The sequence below is a fragment of the Triticum urartu genome, chromosome 2A, assembly GCF_056163025.1.
Source record: "Triticum urartu cultivar PI428250 chromosome 2A, HENAU_Tu73, whole genome shotgun sequence".
Classification (NCBI taxonomy): Eukaryota; Viridiplantae; Streptophyta; class Magnoliopsida; order Poales; family Poaceae; genus Triticum; species Triticum urartu.
The window spans coordinates 560100890-560119439 of NC_141874.1; the positions used below are offsets into that span (position 1 = coordinate 560100890).

General features: G+C 42.5%; 4 protein-coding genes across 6 annotated transcripts; 1 reads left to right on the forward strand and 3 right to left on the reverse strand.

Moving 5' to 3' along the window:
- Window positions 1–265: 265 nt before the first annotated feature.
- Window positions 266–5921, forward strand: LOC125533642 (pachytene checkpoint-like protein). Its single transcript, XM_048697018.2, has 14 exons — window positions 266–584; window positions 708–771; window positions 1575–1681; window positions 1769–1836; window positions 2214–2317; window positions 2399–2503; window positions 3079–3168; window positions 3244–3319; window positions 3560–3629; window positions 4080–4150; window positions 4233–4323; window positions 4840–4967; window positions 5171–5296; window positions 5413–5921. Exons 1-14 carry the CDS (start codon window positions 398–400, stop codon window positions 5551–5553), a joined length of 1428 nt encoding a protein of 475 aa, XP_048552975.1. The 5' UTR covers window positions 266–397; the 3' UTR covers window positions 5554–5921.
- A 1247-nt stretch (window positions 5922–7168) lies between these two features.
- On the reverse strand, window positions 7169–10199 carry LOC125538723 (isocitrate dehydrogenase [NAD] regulatory subunit 1, mitochondrial). Of its 2 annotated transcripts, none has more exons than XM_048701999.2 (4): window positions 9540–10199; window positions 8159–8386; window positions 7975–8053; window positions 7169–7684 (listed from the first exon to the last, which is right to left on the reverse strand). In XM_048701999.2, the coding sequence occupies exons 1-4, from the start codon at window positions 10059–10061 to the stop codon at window positions 7410–7412; spliced, it is 1104 nt and encodes a 367-aa protein (XP_048557956.1). In that variant the 5' UTR covers window positions 10062–10199; the 3' UTR covers window positions 7169–7409. The 2 variants fall into 2 exon arrangements, with proteins under 2 accessions (XP_048557956.1, XP_048557955.1); XM_048701998.2 differs by having other exon boundaries at window positions 8159–8398; window positions 9540–10197.
- A 542-nt stretch (window positions 10200–10741) lies between these two features.
- On the reverse strand, window positions 10742–14295 carry LOC125538725 (uncharacterized). 2 transcript variants are annotated; one of them, XM_048702000.2, is made up of 3 exons: window positions 13454–14295; window positions 11656–11723; window positions 10742–11072 (listed from the first exon to the last, which is right to left on the reverse strand). In XM_048702000.2, the coding sequence occupies exons 1-3, from the start codon at window positions 14225–14227 to the stop codon at window positions 11066–11068; spliced, it is 849 nt and encodes a 282-aa protein (XP_048557957.1). In that variant the 5' UTR covers window positions 14228–14295; the 3' UTR covers window positions 10742–11065. The 2 variants fall into 2 exon arrangements, with proteins under 2 accessions (XP_048557957.1, XP_048557958.1); XM_048702001.2 differs by having other exon boundaries at window positions 11656–11728; window positions 13454–14293.
- A 1101-nt stretch (window positions 14296–15396) lies between these two features.
- On the reverse strand, window positions 15397–15819 carry LOC147985889 (uncharacterized). The gene has a single exon (XM_087541776.1). It carries the CDS (start codon window positions 15817–15819, stop codon window positions 15397–15399), a length of 423 nt encoding a protein of 140 aa, XP_087397902.1.
- Between the last annotated feature and the right edge of the window lie 2731 nt (window positions 15820–18550).

An 18550-nucleotide genomic window follows, 5' to 3' on the forward strand; every position in this document is an offset into this window, starting at 1 on the left:
GACCTTTGCTAGGGTTAACTCTTAACTAGTGATTTTTCTCTATTTAACACAGAGAGTGTCGAATAGGAAAGACCACTTTTTTTTTGAGCAACTATAGGAAAGACCACATATGCATGCTGCTGGGTCGATAAGGATTTGGTCAAAAACATGGGTGCCCATTGAGCCCATCCAGGTCGCTAAGCCCACCCGGAGCTTACAGAAAAATTCACTGGAAGTTAAATGGAAGCCCATCTCCTGACCCTAAAGGTACCCCAAGCGCGGGAAACCCAAATCCTCTCACAGCCTCCTTCCCCCAAAAAAATCTCCCATTCCTCCACGGCTCCGCCTTCCCCTCCCCTCCCTAAACCCAAAACCCTAGAACCTTCTCCATTCCGCTCCCTCGCGGAGCCTGGCCACCATGAGCGCTCCCATGGAGATCTCCTTCGACCCCCACCCTTCTCATCCCGCCCCGCCCGCCTTCCCCTCCAGCCCACCCCTGGAGCCCGCAGCCGCCGCCACCCCTCCCGCGGTCTCGTCCTCGCCGCAGCCGACGGCGGAGGCCGTAGTCGCGCCCACCCCGCCAGACGACAAGGTCCTCGTCTCAGGTAGGCGCCGCGACGCCCGCGCATTTCTGGCCTCGCCCTGGCGGCGCATGACTAAACCGTGCTCTGCGAATGCCCGATTTGGTTTCCCCGGCGTTGATTGTTTTTTTCCTTTTGCGCTTGCAGTTGAGGTGTTGCTGCACGCCACGAGTACGGCTCGCGCCGAGGACGTCCGAACGGCGGTCGAGAGGTCGGTGCTGTTCGGGTTACACTTTGTTTCGAGCATATTTTACTGTTATTTGGATGCTTGATGACACGTGGATGAATGAGTTGCTAAATGCGGGTTGGATTAGATGTAGTTTGGCACTGGAAAAGTGAAAATGTGCCATGATTCTAGGGAACGTGGTCAACAATCATCCTGTGATTTAGCAGTGGAGTTTGCTGAGTATGTTGCAGTAGGAAATAACAGACATGTTTGGTTGATAATCGCTGATGATGCAGCATATCGGATATTGACGTGGCAACTAGCAAAGTTAGGAATACTAAATTGTTTGTAATAGGCAATTAGGGTTTGCAGGGTGATTAGTATTTTAGAGCAAAATACCAGATAACTTTTAAGTTTTACAACAGATTAGCAATTAGGTGGGGATTTCTGCTGTGTAACATGGATATAAGCTGATCATTTAAAAAATGACTGTTCACCATTTGCTTGCACAAATGATGGAGAAAGCTGTAAATGAAGTTAAAAAATCATATCATCTGTAGTGTTCTGTTCAGAAAAGATCACTGGAAACAGACATAAGCCAATCTTCATCATTGCTTATTGAGAGGCCGGATAACTCACCAAATCAATTCCAGAAATCTTATCATTGTTTCTTTCATATTAAAGTGCTAATCAGATCTGAGGCCATGGAATTGACAGAGTTTCTTGTAGACAGCTTCTTGGTTTAAGCTCATAGCATATATATTGAACTTGCACGGTTATCTTCTCTTGCAGGACATTACTGCTTGTTATTGCTCATACTTAACATTTACAAGTTGTTCTCTTATCAGGATGTTAGAATCTCGAAGTTTAAGCTATGTCGATGGTCCTGTTCAGATACCTCCAGACAATTCTTTTCTTCTTGAACATGTCAAAAGGATCCAAATATGTGACACTGGTATGATGTTTCACTTAGGCTGGAAAGTGTGCTTTCTTGATCTCAGTTATCTATGTACCTCTTCCTGAATGCCCGCTTTTCATGTAGATGAGTTGATTGAGAACCACAAAATCCTGTTGTTTTGGCAAGTCAAACCTGTTGTTCATGTATTCCAGGTATGCATCTAAATGTTTTCTGCCTAAATCACTTAAATCTTTGTTGCTAAATCTCTTCTAGTTCCTTTTAAAACACGGATGGTCTTTGGGTATGTTTACATGCTATTGCCGGCTATCTTTCTTCTTTGACAATTGACTGTTGGAATTGTTTCATCTTCACATCATAAGATATCTTTGTAATGCTGCTGAGGTACTGGTGTTTTGTTCTTTTCACTTAAAATTTCACATTTGTTTTCTCTTGAAACAACCGGAGTGATTTTCAATTAGACTACTGACCTCTTTCCAAGAGATATATTACTTCATGTCATGTTCTAAGTGAACATTTGGTTCAAATTCATCATCGCCTCAAGGCTCAAGCTGATCTAGTTATCTTGCAGTTGAATGAGGATGGTCCAGGTGAAGAACCAAGTGAAGACGACACACTCTCTAGCTTCAATGAGTGGGCTCTACCTGCCAAAGAATTTGATGGATTGTGGGAAAGGTTTGGTTTGATCTCATTATCCTTTACCAGTTACAATTTCTGTGTTTTTTATTCTGTTGATGATGTCGTATGTGCTTGCAGCTTACTATATGAAGTGGGTCTCAAGCAGAGGTTGCTGAGATATGCTGCTAGTGCTTTGCTATTTACTGAAAGAGGTGTAGACCCATGCCTTGTTTCATGGAACAGGTAAGCATCTTTCACATCGTTAAGCACTTGGAGGCTTCACATGTCATCAGAAGTGGCATATTTTGGTTTTACTTTCCACAATAAAGCTGGTCATTACTGCCATGGAACTTTAGGGCACCTTTTTGTGTAGTTGGGTTTTGCAGTTAGCTTCTGAAACCTTTAAATGACGTTCATGAGTACTTCCTGAAATTGTATCTGGACAGTGGACCACTGTCTCCTTCCTCTTCTTCAGTTCTTCACTTCTTCCTTGAGTCTATTGGTGGATATTGTTTGTTGGGATAGTTAATCAAGATGAATGTGCAAAATACTGCAAAAAAGAATTGCAGCTTAATTGTCAAGGGATACTCATTGGATGCAAAAGCCTGAACTTCGTGAAACTGAACTACTTACCTTTTAATACCCATGCAAATGCGTAACTACAACAACAACAACAAAGCCTTTAGTCCCAAACAAGTTGGTAGGCTAGAGCTGAAACCCATGCAAATGTGCACTTTCAGTTATATAAATTATTCTCTAGGAATATATAATTTATTTTGTTTTGTATTGTTCATGTGCTTTTTTACATACAATTGCAGGATTGTACTTTTACATGGTCCACCTGGAACAGGAAAGACTTCATTATGTAAAGCACTAGCTCAGAAGCTTTCTATTCGCTTCAATTCAAGGTTCTTGCTTAATGATATTCATGACTAGTGTTTTAATAAATAATGTGTTATTAATTACGGTCTCTTTTTCACCAGGTATTCTATGTGCCAACTAATTGAAGTCAATGCCCATTCATTGTTCAGCAAGTGGTTTTCTGAAAGTGGGAAACTGGTATGCCTTTTTGTGTTTATATCAATAATATTATCATGTATACGTTCATGCTGAAATCACATCATTAGCTCGTGGTAATTGAGTTTTGCTATGTTTTTGCACCATTTTGCATGATGTGGAAAATTCACCATCATATGATACATTTTGTAGTATGTAGTTAGTTTAGCCCACTAAAATTGTCCATTGGATATATCTTCATTTCTGTCTTACAATGTACATGCTATAATTTGTCCTTTTTAGGTAGCTAAACTTTTCCAGAAGATTCAGGAGATGGTGGAGGAAGAAAGCAACCTGGTATTTGTATTGATCGGTATGTTCATGACAAAACTGGTGAAATGACTAGATGGTCAATCTCCGTATGATCTGACTAGCTCAATCCATGCCTTGTTCATCTTATCTATGTGTTGTTAAACGGACTCCTCATTCCATTGCGTTTTTTACTTAAAGAAATGCCTCAATACTAATGAATAATGAACCCCATTGAGCTACATGACATGTGGGTGGATAAGTAAGATAGCAAATGATTTTGTCCTTTATGTGAATAGAGATAACATAGATCGTAAATGTTTTTAAAATCGAAATCAACACAATTTAATTCCCTAGGCATTATCTCCTAGTTGCAGACTAGCGAAATGCATTGTGGCACTCCTATAGAATTTTAACTAAACCTCATTTTAGATAAATTTGATTTGCAGCATGCTGTATTTGAACCCTTAATGTTATCTATGGCGTTTATGCATTTTAACACGTGATATTGCAGATGAAGTTGAAAGCCTTGCTGCTGCCAGACAGGCTGCCATATCTGGTTCTGAGCCTTCAGACTCCATTAGGGTAAAGTTTTCAGCAGTTTTCCTTTGCCATACACCTTTTATCAGGTAATGTTTACACTGTCTTCTTTCACTCTAATGTTCAGGTGGTAAATGCCTTGCTAACACAAATGGACAAACTGAAGGCTTGGCCAAATGTTATCATTTTGACGACATCAAATATCACCACAGCTATCGGTATTGATTTTTCGCCTTTTGAGTTTTTTCCTTTTATGACCTGAATGGCCCATCATGCCATTTTGTGTGCATAGTTGCCACATTTTTTGCATGATTATCTGCGCGTTTGGAACAACGGTGCTGTATATGATCAACATCTGGACAAATTTGGACATTTAGTATGTGTTTTAGTTGGTCAAGTGAATCACTGCAGTGAGGGAAAGATCAATTGCATAATAAGCATGTTTATGTCCGTGGAGCTGTCTATGTTTATAACATCACTTTTCCTACTTTTCTGAAGTAACTAATGCTACATTATTGATACATTTAAATTTAGATAATCTTGTTGCCATCGACAATGAGATATCAACTGTGCTCAGTACTGATGTCTCTTGGGCTAATAAAATTGCGTAATTGCAGACATTCATTCTATTTTCGATGGCTGTTAAGGAGAACAGCCTGTAGCCTTCTTAAACATCGTGTAGACATGCATTGAGTCCTAAAATCAATAAATTCTAACTCGTATGTGGTTTGCAGATATTGCATTTGTTGACAGGGCAGACATCAAGGCATACGTCGGACCCCCTACTCTTCAAGCACGCTATGAGATTTTGAGATCATGCATAGATGAACTCTTCCGAGTAGGAATTCTTACATATCCTCAGGTATTTGTTCCTTTTTGCCAACTTGGTTGCTGTAATACCACCGCTGTATCACTGTGAAGGTTGCTTGGAACTGCTTTGCACATGGGGCACTTTTTCTGAGCAAACCTGTATTTGGGACCTCAAAGAATTTATTTGTTTGAACTGCTGTATAGAATTTCCAGCTTTCTTGCAATCTTTAAAGGATTATTCCTCTCCAAATACAGGGTGGTGATTTGCCTTGCATTCTGAGCTATTCAACCCTGAAAGAGAAGTTGCACTGTCCTGAGGCTGCAGAACCCCATACACTTCATCTCTCCAAATTACTGCATGAAGGCGCAGAACTGTGCGACGTAAGTGATGAAGTTTACAGTTGCCTTACCTTTTTATTGCTGTAGATTAAGTGATCTGCTGTAATCAACACCAACAGGCTGATAATGGTGGTGATCTTTTTTCCATTCTCCCACAGGGATTGAGCGGAAGATCATTGAGAAAACTTCCTTTCCTGGCACATGCTTCTGTTCCCAACCCTTCGTGCTGTGACGCTGCTTCTTTCATGCACACGCTGATACAGACCGCGCGAAGAGAGCTCTTGGAATCACGCGGATGATTCCTCGCGTATTGCTTGGAGGAGCAAATGGTTAACGGTTGGATACGAGTACCTTGCCACTGATATGATGCATAGTTTGAGCTAATTCGAAGTCTGTTGTTCTGAGATACAAGCAAATCCATTCCATTTCTAGGTCTAGAGAAGTAGGAAGTCCAGGATATAGGTGCCGTTGCTGTTGCATTACTTTTGGTTCTCCTGTAAATTGTTACGGTGGGATGCACTACACCTCGAGGGACGCCGCATTACTACCTACATACGTGAAGTTTCTCTTTTGCGGGGATTTACCTACATGAATGCCATACATACTTCGGTGACTTGATCAGATCTGTTTCTGGTCATTGGAACTTGAAAAGGATAGCGTTTGTGTACCTTATTAGCTTTGTTTCTGTTGTTCTGGTTTTGCATGTTATGTGCAGGATGTAAATCAAAGTTGGCTGGACTGTTTGGCTTGGCCTCAGCCCTTCAGGCTTACTCTCTTCAGTCGCGCGCAGAAAGCTGAAACGAGTGCCAAGGTACATGACCGCGCATTCCTGTGATGGGAATATCCAAGAGAGTTTATTCTTCTCTACTGGTGCCAAGGGAGGTTAGTGCAGACTGCAGAAGCTAGGGTAAAGTCTCAACACCGCAGCTAAGCTTCAGTGATTCCAAAACAGCAAGAGTCATTATAACATCCCTGATTGAACCGTCAAGTCAATAACCAACAGTTGCTCCTATCAATTCGAGCATCCAGCCAAAGAAAAAAAGGAGAGAGATACAAATCAAAAGACTCAGACCATAAACTGCGACTCTTGGCAACTTCATGGCGTGCGTAAAGCTACAGGGAGTGAATGTACATGAAGGAAATAAGAGTCATGACAATGTTTATATAAAATTTGCAGGCGCACAGGCCATCTTCAGGTTAGAACCCCGGATTTCACCTGTGCTGGTCTGGTTGGGTCATACAGCTCATACTACGTTACAGGATAAAGAGCTGGGGATGCTTGCCCCTGAACACTGAACGATAACGGTGTCGAGTAGTAGATGAAACTTCTAGTGACAAAATTGAATAGTGTGACACAACTAAAGGGCATGGAACGGCTGGTGTGTTTCGATTTAGTTATTCCCGAGTTATACATGTGAAAAGACCGCTCAAATAACTACATCATATAATTATTTTTTAAAATTTATATAATGATTTTATTAAAAAATAATTAAGTGTTGAATCATGATTCTAGCTCCGTTCCTGCCAAGCGTGCAACTTAGATAATGATCTAGCAGAGCATATATGCAACCACCATGTCACAATGTAGTTTTCTTTGAAATATCTTCAAACAGCTGAACTATTTCACATGTATTTTGTTTGATGACTACCATGCTTTTGATTTTGAATTATGACTGATGAATATTACCAAATTATGTTCAAACTATTGCTGTAGAATTTATATAGTTTGTGTATAATATAGAGGAGAAAGAGGCAAAAGTGAAGTAACAGGGGGACAGGATTTGGGAGCTATAGCTCGAGTACCATACAAAATCTGACAGTGACATGCATAGCAATTCAGAAGACCAGATTCCCTTTCCAAAGAAAAGAGGACCGGATTCCGGTTACATGGGAGTGATAACCACGAATAAGAACTGAGAATAAACTTTCAATGCATGCCGTTTAAATTGAAGGTAGCCAGCTACCCCCTCTGCAACACAAGGTGTTTTGCCTTGCTACAAAGTATCATGGGAAGAATAATCCTCGTGGGTTTCTCAATTATTTCTGAAATATATAATTGCCGATCTAATGCTGTACGGAAAAAATAGCACTCAAAAGTTGGGACCTGTAAACCAGTCCTCCAAAAGAATCGATTCTTCAGGCGTGCATCAGGTATCTAATCCAGATTAGCGATCACTGCATCAGTAACTTCCTGGGTGGTGCTGGTGCCGCCCAGATCCTTTGTCCTGTACTTGCCCTCTGCAATGACCCGCTTCACCGCAGTTTCCAGACGGTCAGCGAACGACGGGAACTGCAAATGCCTCAACATCATAGCGGACGACAGGAGCAGGGCGACAGGGTTTGCTTTCTGCTGCTCTACAAGATTGTCATTTCCCACATTTCCTGCAGAAGCACCTTGCTCGAAGATGGCATGATCCTGACCCACATTACCTGCAACACAAATGCAGCATCCATGGATCAATATGAACCTCAAACTTATGTTGGCTTACAAGAATAAACCTATATGTAGTTCATATAGACAAAAAAAGGCGGTGTCAAAATCATGTGCGACTACAAGTCTACAACACACTAGGCATGTCACACTAGTCGGCCCCCAGAAAAGTATTCAATAATACCAGGAAGAAAGTGTTGACCAGCATTTCTTGCAATTGACCAAGTTAATCCAATTAACCATTCGTAGTATGAAGTGACCACAGAAACAAAGTATGCTGAAATCTTACCTCCTGGCATGACACCTGTTCCTCCAACAAGACCTGCAGCTGTGTTGGCAACCAAATTGCCGTAAAGGTTAGGCGTAACCTATCAAAAGAATGGAAAGATAGAAGTTAGAAAATCTGCAGTAACCCCAAGGAACGGTTTACTTAATAGGAGCATCTGAGAATACCAGGATAATTAGATACATACCATAACATCAAATTGCTCAGGCCTTGAAACAAGTTGCATGCAGCAGTTGTCAACAATAATTTCGTTATACTCAATACTTGGATATTTAGCGGCAATCTCACGGCAAGACTCCAAGAACAAACCATCAGCAAGTTTCATGATGTTTGCTTTATGCACTGCCGTGACTTTCTTCCGGTAGTTAAGGTAAGCATACTCGAAGGCATATTTGGCAATCCTCTCAGAGCAAAACTTCGTGATGACCTAAACCCAATCAGTAAGAGTAACAAAAAGGCAACAAAACAGACTTAAAAGGAAAGCATAAGTCGAGCAATTGCTTTCATCGATAATGTTTTGAGCAAGCAAACTCACGTCATTTAAGATAGAACTGATAATAGGCTTGCAAGGAAACATAAATGCAAGAAAATAAACACATATATGATGAATATTGTGAACATATACAGGGCACATTTTCGGTGTATCTTGGTCTATTTGAAAATAATGGAAACGAAGCTAACGTCATGATATTCATGTTCTGTTGATATAGACGTCAAGTTCACCCATCTGTTTATTTGGGACGGCAGTAACTATTGGCTACTATTTCCTGGGATAAATACATCCAGAATCCATGATACCAACCTCACAGCATGTCACGTCATGGTTTGATCAAAATAATGACAGTGTATTATTCTACATAAGGCTACAGAGTTTTTTTACTGATTACACTATTTGTAAATTCAGCAATGAGTTTTGCCGCCAAGTCAAGCGCAAATGCATAATGTTAAATGAATATCGCAATTTCTCAATAAACGAGGAAAATAAGGAAATTACTCAAATACAGTCAACACCGCCAAATCATTTACCTGGTAAACACCGACCCAATAATTCAATTAAATTGGTTTCTATAAACGTGCTAAGCTACACCACGAGTTTGGACAAGCAGAGCACATGCCAATCACTGGAGCACAATTCTTGCCAGAATCAGACTGAGGATTTGACTCCACATTTGACAATTTTACACGGATCTACCCGCAATTTCAACATTATGAGGCATGAATGACTGCAATGATCATATAAACTATCAAGTAAACAGTACATTTATAAAAGCATCCTAGCAATCTACATCATCCTGGTCACAAATTCAGATAACTCAATTTTACACGTATTGTGATTGATAACCAACTGACAGCATCAGTTCATCACAGACAAATCATATATCTACTCTGACAGTTGCAGCTTTGCAATGGAAAACTTTCCTCTTAACCATGTACTAACTAGCTACGATATGCAAATCTAACAGTTATATGCTACCTCACAAGGCACATCATTCGCCAACCAATGAACATGTGAAGGAATCAAGATGAATCCTCTAAACAAACAACAGGGAGCGAACGATCAGGCATACCTTGAGGCTCTCGACGACCCCCGGGACGACCTCGTGCTCGAGGCCCGAGTACTCGCCCTCGGTGTTCTCCCTGATGACGACGATGTCGACGTTCTGGTGCCTGGTGGGCAGGCCGGGGACGTTGGCGCAGTTGACGAGGGAGGCGAAGAGGTCGAGCTCCTTGCGGAGCTGCATGTTGAGGGAGGAGACGCCCCCGCCGACGGGGGTGGCGAGGCCGCCCTTGAGGCAGACCTTGTTGCGGCGGATGGACTCGATGACGGCGGGGGGCACGGCGGGCATGTCGCCGTGGACGTCGTAGGACTCGAAGTAGACGGGCGCGTGCATCGCCTCCATGACCTGCTCGACGGCGCCGGTGACGAGGGGCCCGATGCCGTCGCCCGGGATGAGCGTGACGGGACGCGGGGTGCCGTCGCCCGGGCGGGGCATGTAGGTCACCGTGCGGCGCGCGCCGCCGCCGTGGCCCGGGAGGGGCGGCGCGGAGGAGACCAGGCGGCGGAGGAGCGGGGCGGATCGCCGCGCCATCGGGGGCTGGCTGGGGCTGCGGCTGCGGCGGGGCGATGCGGAATTGCGATCCGGTAGGCGGAGCGCGGGCGACCCGGAAAGGAGGGAGGGAGGGAGGAAGGATTCCAAGACCGAAAGAGGGAGGAGACCGGGGCAGAGGGAGGAGAAAGGGACGGTGGAGATGGGTACTACTTGAGCCGTTTTGCGGTTCGGACCTTGGAATTGTTGGGTATTTGCGAACCTTTAAAGCCTCCTCCGCAAGAATGAGAGACACGTCTCTGGCATGCGGGCCCATCACCATCAAGGAGACACGGATATTGTTTTCGGTTGAGAAAATGGTCGACAATGTCGGTGCACAGAAATACGTGCAATCGTATCGTGCTGATAGAGAAACGTTTATTTTTTAGAATTGCTGATAGTGAAACGTTCAGACGAATGGAACTTGGAACCCAGCGACCTCATGCAAGCGAGCGATCAAACAAACGTACATCAGGTTTCTCAAAAGAAAAACTATCACATCAGCCAAGTTTTTTCTTTCTTTCTTACTTTGGCACATGTATATTGTTAATTCAAGCAGAGCATTTCGCATACGATATTATATTAAAGAGGGCCATCATGCTACTTTAAGCATGGCTCGACGAACGCTGATCCGGTAACCAGGCACCAAGTACAGCTCCATTTTGCATATAAAAGCATACTAGAATGGCAAATCCAGACTGGACTTGAATCTGCTTAACCGCATAACATGGAACACTAACGCATTCAGCTATCCAGGGGCGGTGGCGAAATGATGCCACGTCTCACATTCGCATGCATGAAAAAAAGAACTGGTTTCACAGTTACTATCCTAGTCTCCGCATCCTTTGAACCCCTGAATCTTCTGTTCAAAAGAACAAACATGCGATACTGGTTTGGAAGTCCAGAAAGCATCCAGCCAAAAAGAGGAGGAAATAGGCAGGCACTTCAACTCAAGATACAGTTCAAGGATCCCGGCTTCAAATCTTGCGACCTCTCTTACAGAACCTCTACACGCTGCAAAACAAGACGAAAAGAACGTCATAACAAGCTTCAAGTAATGGAAACGTGCCATCACAACACATCACGATCCTGGCTAATCACAAACACGGGTCACCACTAATATTCAAATCAAGCCTCACAATCTGCTATGTGTTGGAGAGTGAATGTGAAGACTTTAAAATTCAGGTTCAGGGCATTCTCATTGAGGATCACAGATAACATGCATTATATGGTTATTATACCACCACACAGCGAAAAATAAGTGGACACTTAAGATGCAACCTTATATAATCAAATACTGCTCCCTAAGAACAATAATAATTATTCACTAGCGGTTGAGAGTACATGGAAAGCAAGATCCTTACTCCAGTGTGTTAGCCCAACACACACGTGAAAGCAAATAAATAATATACATATAGAAGATAAGAATTTATCAGGTGATGCCGTAGAACCATTCAGGTTCAACCAACCAAAGTGAAGGAATAGGGAGATGTCAAGTAAGGATGCAAAACAAATGAGTAGCCAAATACCAGAATGATCCAGGATAGAAGGAAGTTACACGTATAGAACAAAGTGCTAATAGGTAAGTCAGGTTTACCTTGCCGAGAACAAGATCTCTGCCCTTACTCCAACCCAGCAATTTTTCTCCTTTCCAATATGTTTTTCCTTTCCTACAAAAAAAAACATCAGCACAGACATGGTGAACAAAATAGTTGGCTAATGTCAGTAACGTATCTAAAGATAAACCTTGCAAAACTGATGATGAAGGAATGAACTGGTAGAAACAGGAGCAGCAAATAATAACAATAGCATGCATCCGGTTAAATCTGAAGACATGTTAAAACCTGAATCTGTAAACGATATTGAAGACTCAACATAAATGTCTAATTCTAGTTCATGTCTGGATGCTCCCTTTCAGCAAAGCTACATGGATAAAGATTTTCGATATCACATTCAAACAAACTGAACTTCAGCAACATGTGAACACATGTGAACCAATAAACCTATACACTAGCAAAGATCAACAGCATCAATGGTCCAACCTCACATAGCTTATCCAGCAACATGCACACAACATAAACTACTAGAATATTAACTACTAATCTCTAATCAACCCTCACATGACATACATGACGGATATAACCATTTCAGTCAGCAATAAAAATGGCAATTAGTACAAGTACTCCCTCCGCCCGGGTTTAGTGGCCCTCGTAATTTGGGTCAATTGACTAACAAATATGATGTATACCATACAAAAAGTATACTGTTGGATTTGTATTCGAAAGAGATTTCCCACGGTATAACTTTTTATGAAATATAGTGTACATTTTATCAGTTAAACCTATGGTCAAACTTTGATTGAAAATAAGAGGGGGCCTAATAAACCCGGACAGATGAAGTACAAGATTAATGCACACTTCAGTAGTGTAGTTGCAACTGTACATTGCACGATACTTTCCTATAGCTATAGGTCAACACTTAAACTCACACAATAGCACAGCTTGTACATGTAACTACTCAAAGTGTTACCAACTAATCATCCAGAAAAAGCAAACTACCACTTTGTTTTGACATTTGATAGCTCGAATTGTCACATTTATAACACAAGACATCGAAATGCTCTTGAAATGAGCTCTCCAAAAGGACGTACGTAGAATGACGTATTAGCTACTTCTCCAACTCGCTTATGAGGTCCCACTCTACCATTTTCACATTTTGCAGCTCAGCCCTCACGAGATTCTGACAGATGCTAGCAAGAATGCAAATTTTGTAGAAGAAAGAGATGACATGTGCAGATTAAAGAAAACGTAGTAAAATCTATAAATGCTGCAATAAGATGAACTGACACTCTATGTCCTGTACATGCACAATTGCACACACGGGCATGGATATGCAATGCAAGCATATTACATACCCATGCAGCGTTTTTTGAACAAACAAATGCTACATTGTTCACACAATTTATAAGCACTTAACTTAATAAGAAGCAAGGGTTTTCTCTAATGAATAAGATCTGATTTAAACATGGAAAAATAAATCACGCGAAAAGAAGTTGGTATTAGTAGTTGGCCCTGCTGTTCGAATAAGCATGCACTACAGAGAACGGTTTAACCTTTTTATCTGGTAAGTATTTCGTATGAAACTCTACCTTATTAGCATTTAAAGGGGAGTCAAGTCTTCAGGATCAAACCTAAGTTATATCCAGTGTGTCAACTAAAATGCCAAAATTCCTTGGATTCTGACTCAAATATGTGCACAGTATTGGTTCCCTTGCAAAATGTCGTTTCATGTCAGTCCAATAACTGACGCACAACCAAAGCAATGCATTTTTCCACGCACGCAAACAAATCAATTTTACAGAAACATATGAAGCAAAGCATTCAGCAAATTAGCACCTGACGGCGCACCAGCTTCTTGCCCCCCTCCGCCTCCCGAGCAAGCCTCTCCAGCCTCCTTAGCATCCCAGAATACATCTCCTCCACCTCGGTTGCTTGCCCCGTGGCCGAGGCCACCAAGGCCTCCACCCTTCCCAGCCCGAACGCATCCATCATCCCCTCCATCGCCTTCTGGTCTCCGATGCTGAAGCCCTTTGCCGGCGGACGCGGCAGCCACGGCATTGGCGACTCCGCCGCGAAGGTGTGGTATTGGCCCCGGAAACCAGGGCCCACGTTGACCACCTGGAGGGAGGTGGGGAAGAGGCGGGAATCCACGAGGAGGAAGGCGCGGTAGTCGAACGAGTGGATGGAGAGGTTGGAGGAGGCGGAGGGGGCTACGAGCAGAAACACGAGGGGGTGGGTGAGGGCCAATGATTTAGACAGGGAGCGGGCGACGGCGACCTCGCGCATGGAGGGGCGGCGCGCCGCGCTGCGGCGGGAGGAGAAGAAGCCCACGGTGGCTGGGCGGGCGGGGGAGTAGGGCTGGAAGCGGCCGAGGGCGTCGGAGAGGGAGGAGGGTCGGGCGAGCGAGGCGTGGCCGGTGATGCAGATGGATAGGGTTGGGGCGGAGGAGGTGGCGCCGGAGTAGTCGTCGTCGGAGAAGGAAGGGGGAGCCGTGGGGCGGGCGGCACGACCAAAGAGTAGCCCGTCGCAGTCCCCGGCGGCGGTCCCGCAGCAGTCGAGGAGCGCCGCGAAGGCCTGGCTGGAGACGGAGAGCTTCGCGGCGGCGGCCATTTCTGGACTGCGACCAGGGGTTTGGCCGTTCGGGGGCTGCTTCGGCCTTAGACTAGTCACAACGAGGAGTAACTTAAGCCATGTACAATGGTTTATAAAATAATTTTATCTTAAGTTTTGCATTTAATTTAGAGATGACAAAAAAAACTATCTACAATGGGTCATCTTTTAGCCTTATCTTCAATAACTATCAGTTCCTAAAAATATGGTGAGACATATTGTGCTAAGAGATCATCTCTTGTTTTATCTTAAATAAGAGAAGACAAGCCTTCTTTTATGAGTTATCTCTTCTCCACCTCATTATTTATCCTAGGTGGCACTCCTAAGATAGCACCATTGTACATGCCCTTACAGGCTATGTTACTATCTCCAAAGTGAGTAGTAACATATGTGTGTTGTCATGTTATGGTTCATTTATTAGCCTATAAACTCATATTGTCTTGATATATGTGATGTTACAGTAACTAGCTAAGTTACCACCATTATCTCTCTCATCATTAAATATGTGCCACATAAACAAAATTATCTTAAAAAGTGTGATGTTACTAGTGATATTACTCCCACTATGGCCAGTCTTAGGAGCGTGTATTTGCAGTGTGTTTGGTTGGGGTAATTAGAGCTACGACCGATAATTGAAGGGTACGAGACTTTAAATCTATTACTTCCTTCATTTTTATGTTGTTTGTTGATAAAATTTCACAATGTAATGTTCATTTCTTTTAATTCTTCATAATTTCATCGTTAGCTTTTCAAAAAAAAGTATCTCTTCTCTGATTGCATGCATCTCTTCTTGTAAAGAGGAAAAGATCTTCTTATTGTGTTTATCTCTTACTTTCTTTGCCTAATGATTTAGTTGCCGCTAATCAATGATTTTGCCAAGGTTGATTTTGTTCTAATATGTGTATAGTTATATGTCTTGGTTATCGTGCCAGAAATAATACACCTTACATAAAGGAATGGAGGAAGTATTTGGTTGATTGAAAGTTTATAAGGCAATAGTCATGGGACTGACTCCTACTCTCACAACGTGTTTGGTTGGGGGTAATTAGATTTAGGGAATGGGAATTGAAGAGATGTGAGGCTTTAAATCTATTGTTTAATTGGGAGATTGGGAATTCAGAAGAGAATAGGCATGGGACTTTTTTTTGACGGGTAAATAACTTTATTCCTCATATAATGGTGAGATCATGTACAGCTAGATGAGAAATAAAGTCTGGTATGGGACCATCCCAGTACCCAGATGAGCTATTACAGAGGGAGTTTTTCGCAAGCATATCAGCAACACCATTGGCTTCACGGAAGCAGTGAACCACATCCAGTTTTGATAAATCAACCTCAAGCGCCTTATATTCTGCAACAGTTGCTGCATCCGGGCCCAAGTAATCTCCTTGGTTGATAGCTTCAATAGCATTCAGACTATCAGACTCAATGATTACTGAACTACATCCAAGTTTGGCAGCCAGGTACAGCCCATTCCTAATCGCAGTAATTTCTGCTGATTCCACACTCTGAACCTGCGGTATAAAGCATGATGCTGCACCTATGAACTCACCATGATCGTCTCTAGCTACAGCACCTGTAGCTCCGTTCATATTTTCTATGCAAAACGATGCATCCACATTAATCTTAACTCTCCCTCTGCCCGGTTTTTCCCATACATGGTCACGTCTCTGTAGTGTTTGTCTGGGTCTGGCAGCTGCTACCTCTTGAGCACTGCGTTGGATTTCTCCGAAGAGGAGAGGATGATGCAGCAAAGTAGCGTAAGTATTTCCCTCAGTTTTTGAGAACCAAGATATCAATCCAGTAGGAGGCTACGCGCGAGTCCCTCGTACCTACACAAAAACAATAGCTCAATGCAACCAACGCGCTTAGGGGTTGTCAATCCCTTCACGGTCACTTATGAAAGTGAGATCTGATAGAGATGATAAATAATATTTTTGGTATTTTGGGTATAGAGATGCAAAGTGAAAAGTAAAAGGCAAAGTAAAAAAGCAAAGCAATAATAAAGTGATGGAGATTGATATGATGAGAAAGAGACCCGGGGGCCATAGGTTTCACTAGTGACTTCTCTCAAGAGCATAAGTATTCTACGGTGGGTGAACAAATTATGTTGAGCAATTGATAGAATTGAGCATAGTTATGAGAATATCTAGGTATGATCATGTATATAGGCATCACGTCCGAGACAAGTAGACCGACTCCTGCCTGCATCTACTACTATTACTCCACTCATCGACCGTTATCCAGCATGCATCTAGAGTATTAAGTTAAACACAGAGTAACGCCTTAAGCAAGATGACATGATATAGAGGGATAGTTTCATGCAATATGATAAAAACCCATCTTGTTATCCTCGATGGCAACAATACAATACGTGCCTTGCTGCCCCTTCTGTCACTGGGAAAGGACACCGCAAGATCGAACCCAAAGCTAAGCACTTCTCCCATGGCAAGAAAAATCAATCTAGTAGGCCAAACCAAACTGATAATTCGAAGAGACTTGCAAAGATAACCAGTCATACATAAAATAATTCATAGAAGATTCAAATATTATTCATAGATAGACTAGATCATAAACCCACAATTCATCGGTCTCAACAAACACACCGCAAAAAGAAGATTACATCGAATAGATCTCCACGAGAGAGGGGGAGAACATTGTATTGAGATCCAAAAAGACAGAAGAAGTCATCTAACTACTAACTATGGACCCGTAGGTCTGAAGTAAACTACTCACACTTCATCGGAGAGGCTATGGTGATGATGTAGAAGCCCTCCGTGATCGATGCCCCTTCCGGCGGAGCTCCGGAACAGGCCCCAAGATGGGATCTCGTGGATACAGAAAGTTGCGGCGGTGGAATTAGGTTTTTTGCTCCGTATCTGATCGTTTGGGGGTACGTAGGTATATATAGGAGGAAGGAGTACGTCGGTGGAGCTTCAAGGGGCCCACGAGGCAGGGGGCGTGCCCTCCACCCTCGTGACCGCCTCGTGGCTTTCTTGACGGAGGGTCCAAGTCTCCTGGGTCTTATCTGATGAGAAAATCGCGTTCCCGAAGGTTTCATTCCGTTCGGACTCCGTTTGATATTTTGTTTCTCCGAAACACTGAAATAGGCAAAAAACAACAATTCTGGGCTGGGCCTCCGGTTAATAGGTTAGTCCCAAAAATAATATAAAAGTGGAAAATAAAGCCCAATATAGTTCAAAACAGTAGGTAATATAGCATGGAGCAATCAAAAATTATAGATACGTTGGAGACGTATCAAGCATCCCCAAGCTTAATTCCTGCTCGTCCTCGAGTAGGTAAATGATAAAAACAGAATTTTTGATGCGAAGTGCTACTTGGCATAATTTCAATGTAAATCTTCTTAACTGTGGTATGAATATTCATATTCAAAAGATTCAAGACAGAAGTTCATGTTGACATAAAAATAATAATACTTCAAGCATACTAACAAAGCAATTATGTCTTCTCAAAATAACATGGCCAAAGAAAGCTATCCCTACAAAATCATATAGTCTGGCTATGCTCTATCTTCACCACATAAAGTATTTAAATCATGCACAACCCCGATGACAAGCCAAGCAATTGTTTCATACTTTTGATATTTTCAAAACTTTTTCGATCTTTACGCAATACATGAGCGTGAGCCATGGATACAACACTATATGTGGAATAGAATGGTGGTTGTGGAGAAGACAAGAAAGAGGGGAAGATAGTCTCACATCAACTAGGCATATCAACGAGCTATGGAGATGCCCATCAATAGATATCAATGTGAGTGAGTAGAGATTGCCATGCAATGGATGCACTAGAGCTATAAGTATATGAAAGCTCAACAAAAGAAACTAAGTGGGTGTGCATCCAACTCACTTGCTCACGAAGACCTAGGGCATTTTGAGGAAGCCCATCATTGGAACATACCAATGTTGGGGATATTGCTTATCGGGAACTTATCGGTTGACCCATGATAAGAGGTAAATCGGCCAATTTATCGGCATATCGGCCGATTTATCGCCATATCGGCTGATTTATCTTATTGGTCTGACAGCGGTAAGCGATAAATCGGCCGATTTATCGGCATATCGGAAGATATCTTGAACAGTGGAATATACAAGCCAAGTTATATAATGAAAAATTCCCACTAGTATATGAAAGTGACAGAATGAGAGACCCTCTATCATGAAGATCATGGTGCTACTTTGAAGCACAACTGTGGTAAAAGGATAGTAACATTGTCCCTTCTCTCTTTTTCTCTCATTTTTTTGTTTGGGCCTTCTCTTTTTTTATGGCCTCTTTTTTTCGTCCGGAGTCTCATCCCGACTT

What these genes read in the sequence shown, in the direction of transcription:
- LOC125538723 (XM_048701998.2), bottom strand. Translation starts at nt 10,061, where the DNA reads ATGGCGCGGCGATCCGCCCCGCTCCTCCGCCGCCTGGTCTCCTCCGCG. An exon ending in GGGTCGTCGAGAGCCTCAAG is followed by an intron (nt 8,399 to 9,539) that starts GTATGCCTGATC and finishes GATTGGGTTTAG; the next exon opens with GTCATCACGAAGTTTTGCTC. An exon ending in AACAGGTGTCATGCCAGGAG is followed by an intron (nt 7,685 to 7,974) that starts GTAAGATTTCAG and finishes TTTGTGTTGCAG; the next exon opens with GTAATGTGGGTCAGGATCAT.
- LOC147985889 (XM_087541776.1), bottom strand. Translation starts at nt 15,819, where the DNA reads ATGAACGGAGCTACAGGTGCTGTAGCTAGAGACGATCATGGTGAGTTC.
- LOC125538725 (XM_048702000.2), bottom strand. Translation starts at nt 14,227, where the DNA reads ATGGCCGCCGCCGCGAAGCTCTCCGTCTCCAGCCAGGCCTTCGCGGCG. An exon ending in AGAAGCTGGTGCGCCGTCAG is followed by an intron (nt 11,724 to 13,453) that starts GTGCTAATTTGC and finishes TTTGTAGGAAAG; the next exon opens with GAAAAACATATTGGAAAGGA.
- LOC125533642 (XM_048697018.2), top strand. Translation starts at nt 398, where the DNA reads ATGAGCGCTCCCATGGAGATCTCCTTCGACCCCCACCCTTCTCATCCC. An exon ending in GTCCGAACGGCGGTCGAGAG is followed by an intron (nt 772 to 1,574) that starts GTCGGTGCTGTT and finishes TTCTCTTATCAG; the next exon opens with GATGTTAGAATCTCGAAGTT. An exon ending in CTGTTGTTCATGTATTCCAG is followed by an intron (nt 1,837 to 2,213) that starts GTATGCATCTAA and finishes GTTATCTTGCAG; the next exon opens with TTGAATGAGGATGGTCCAGG.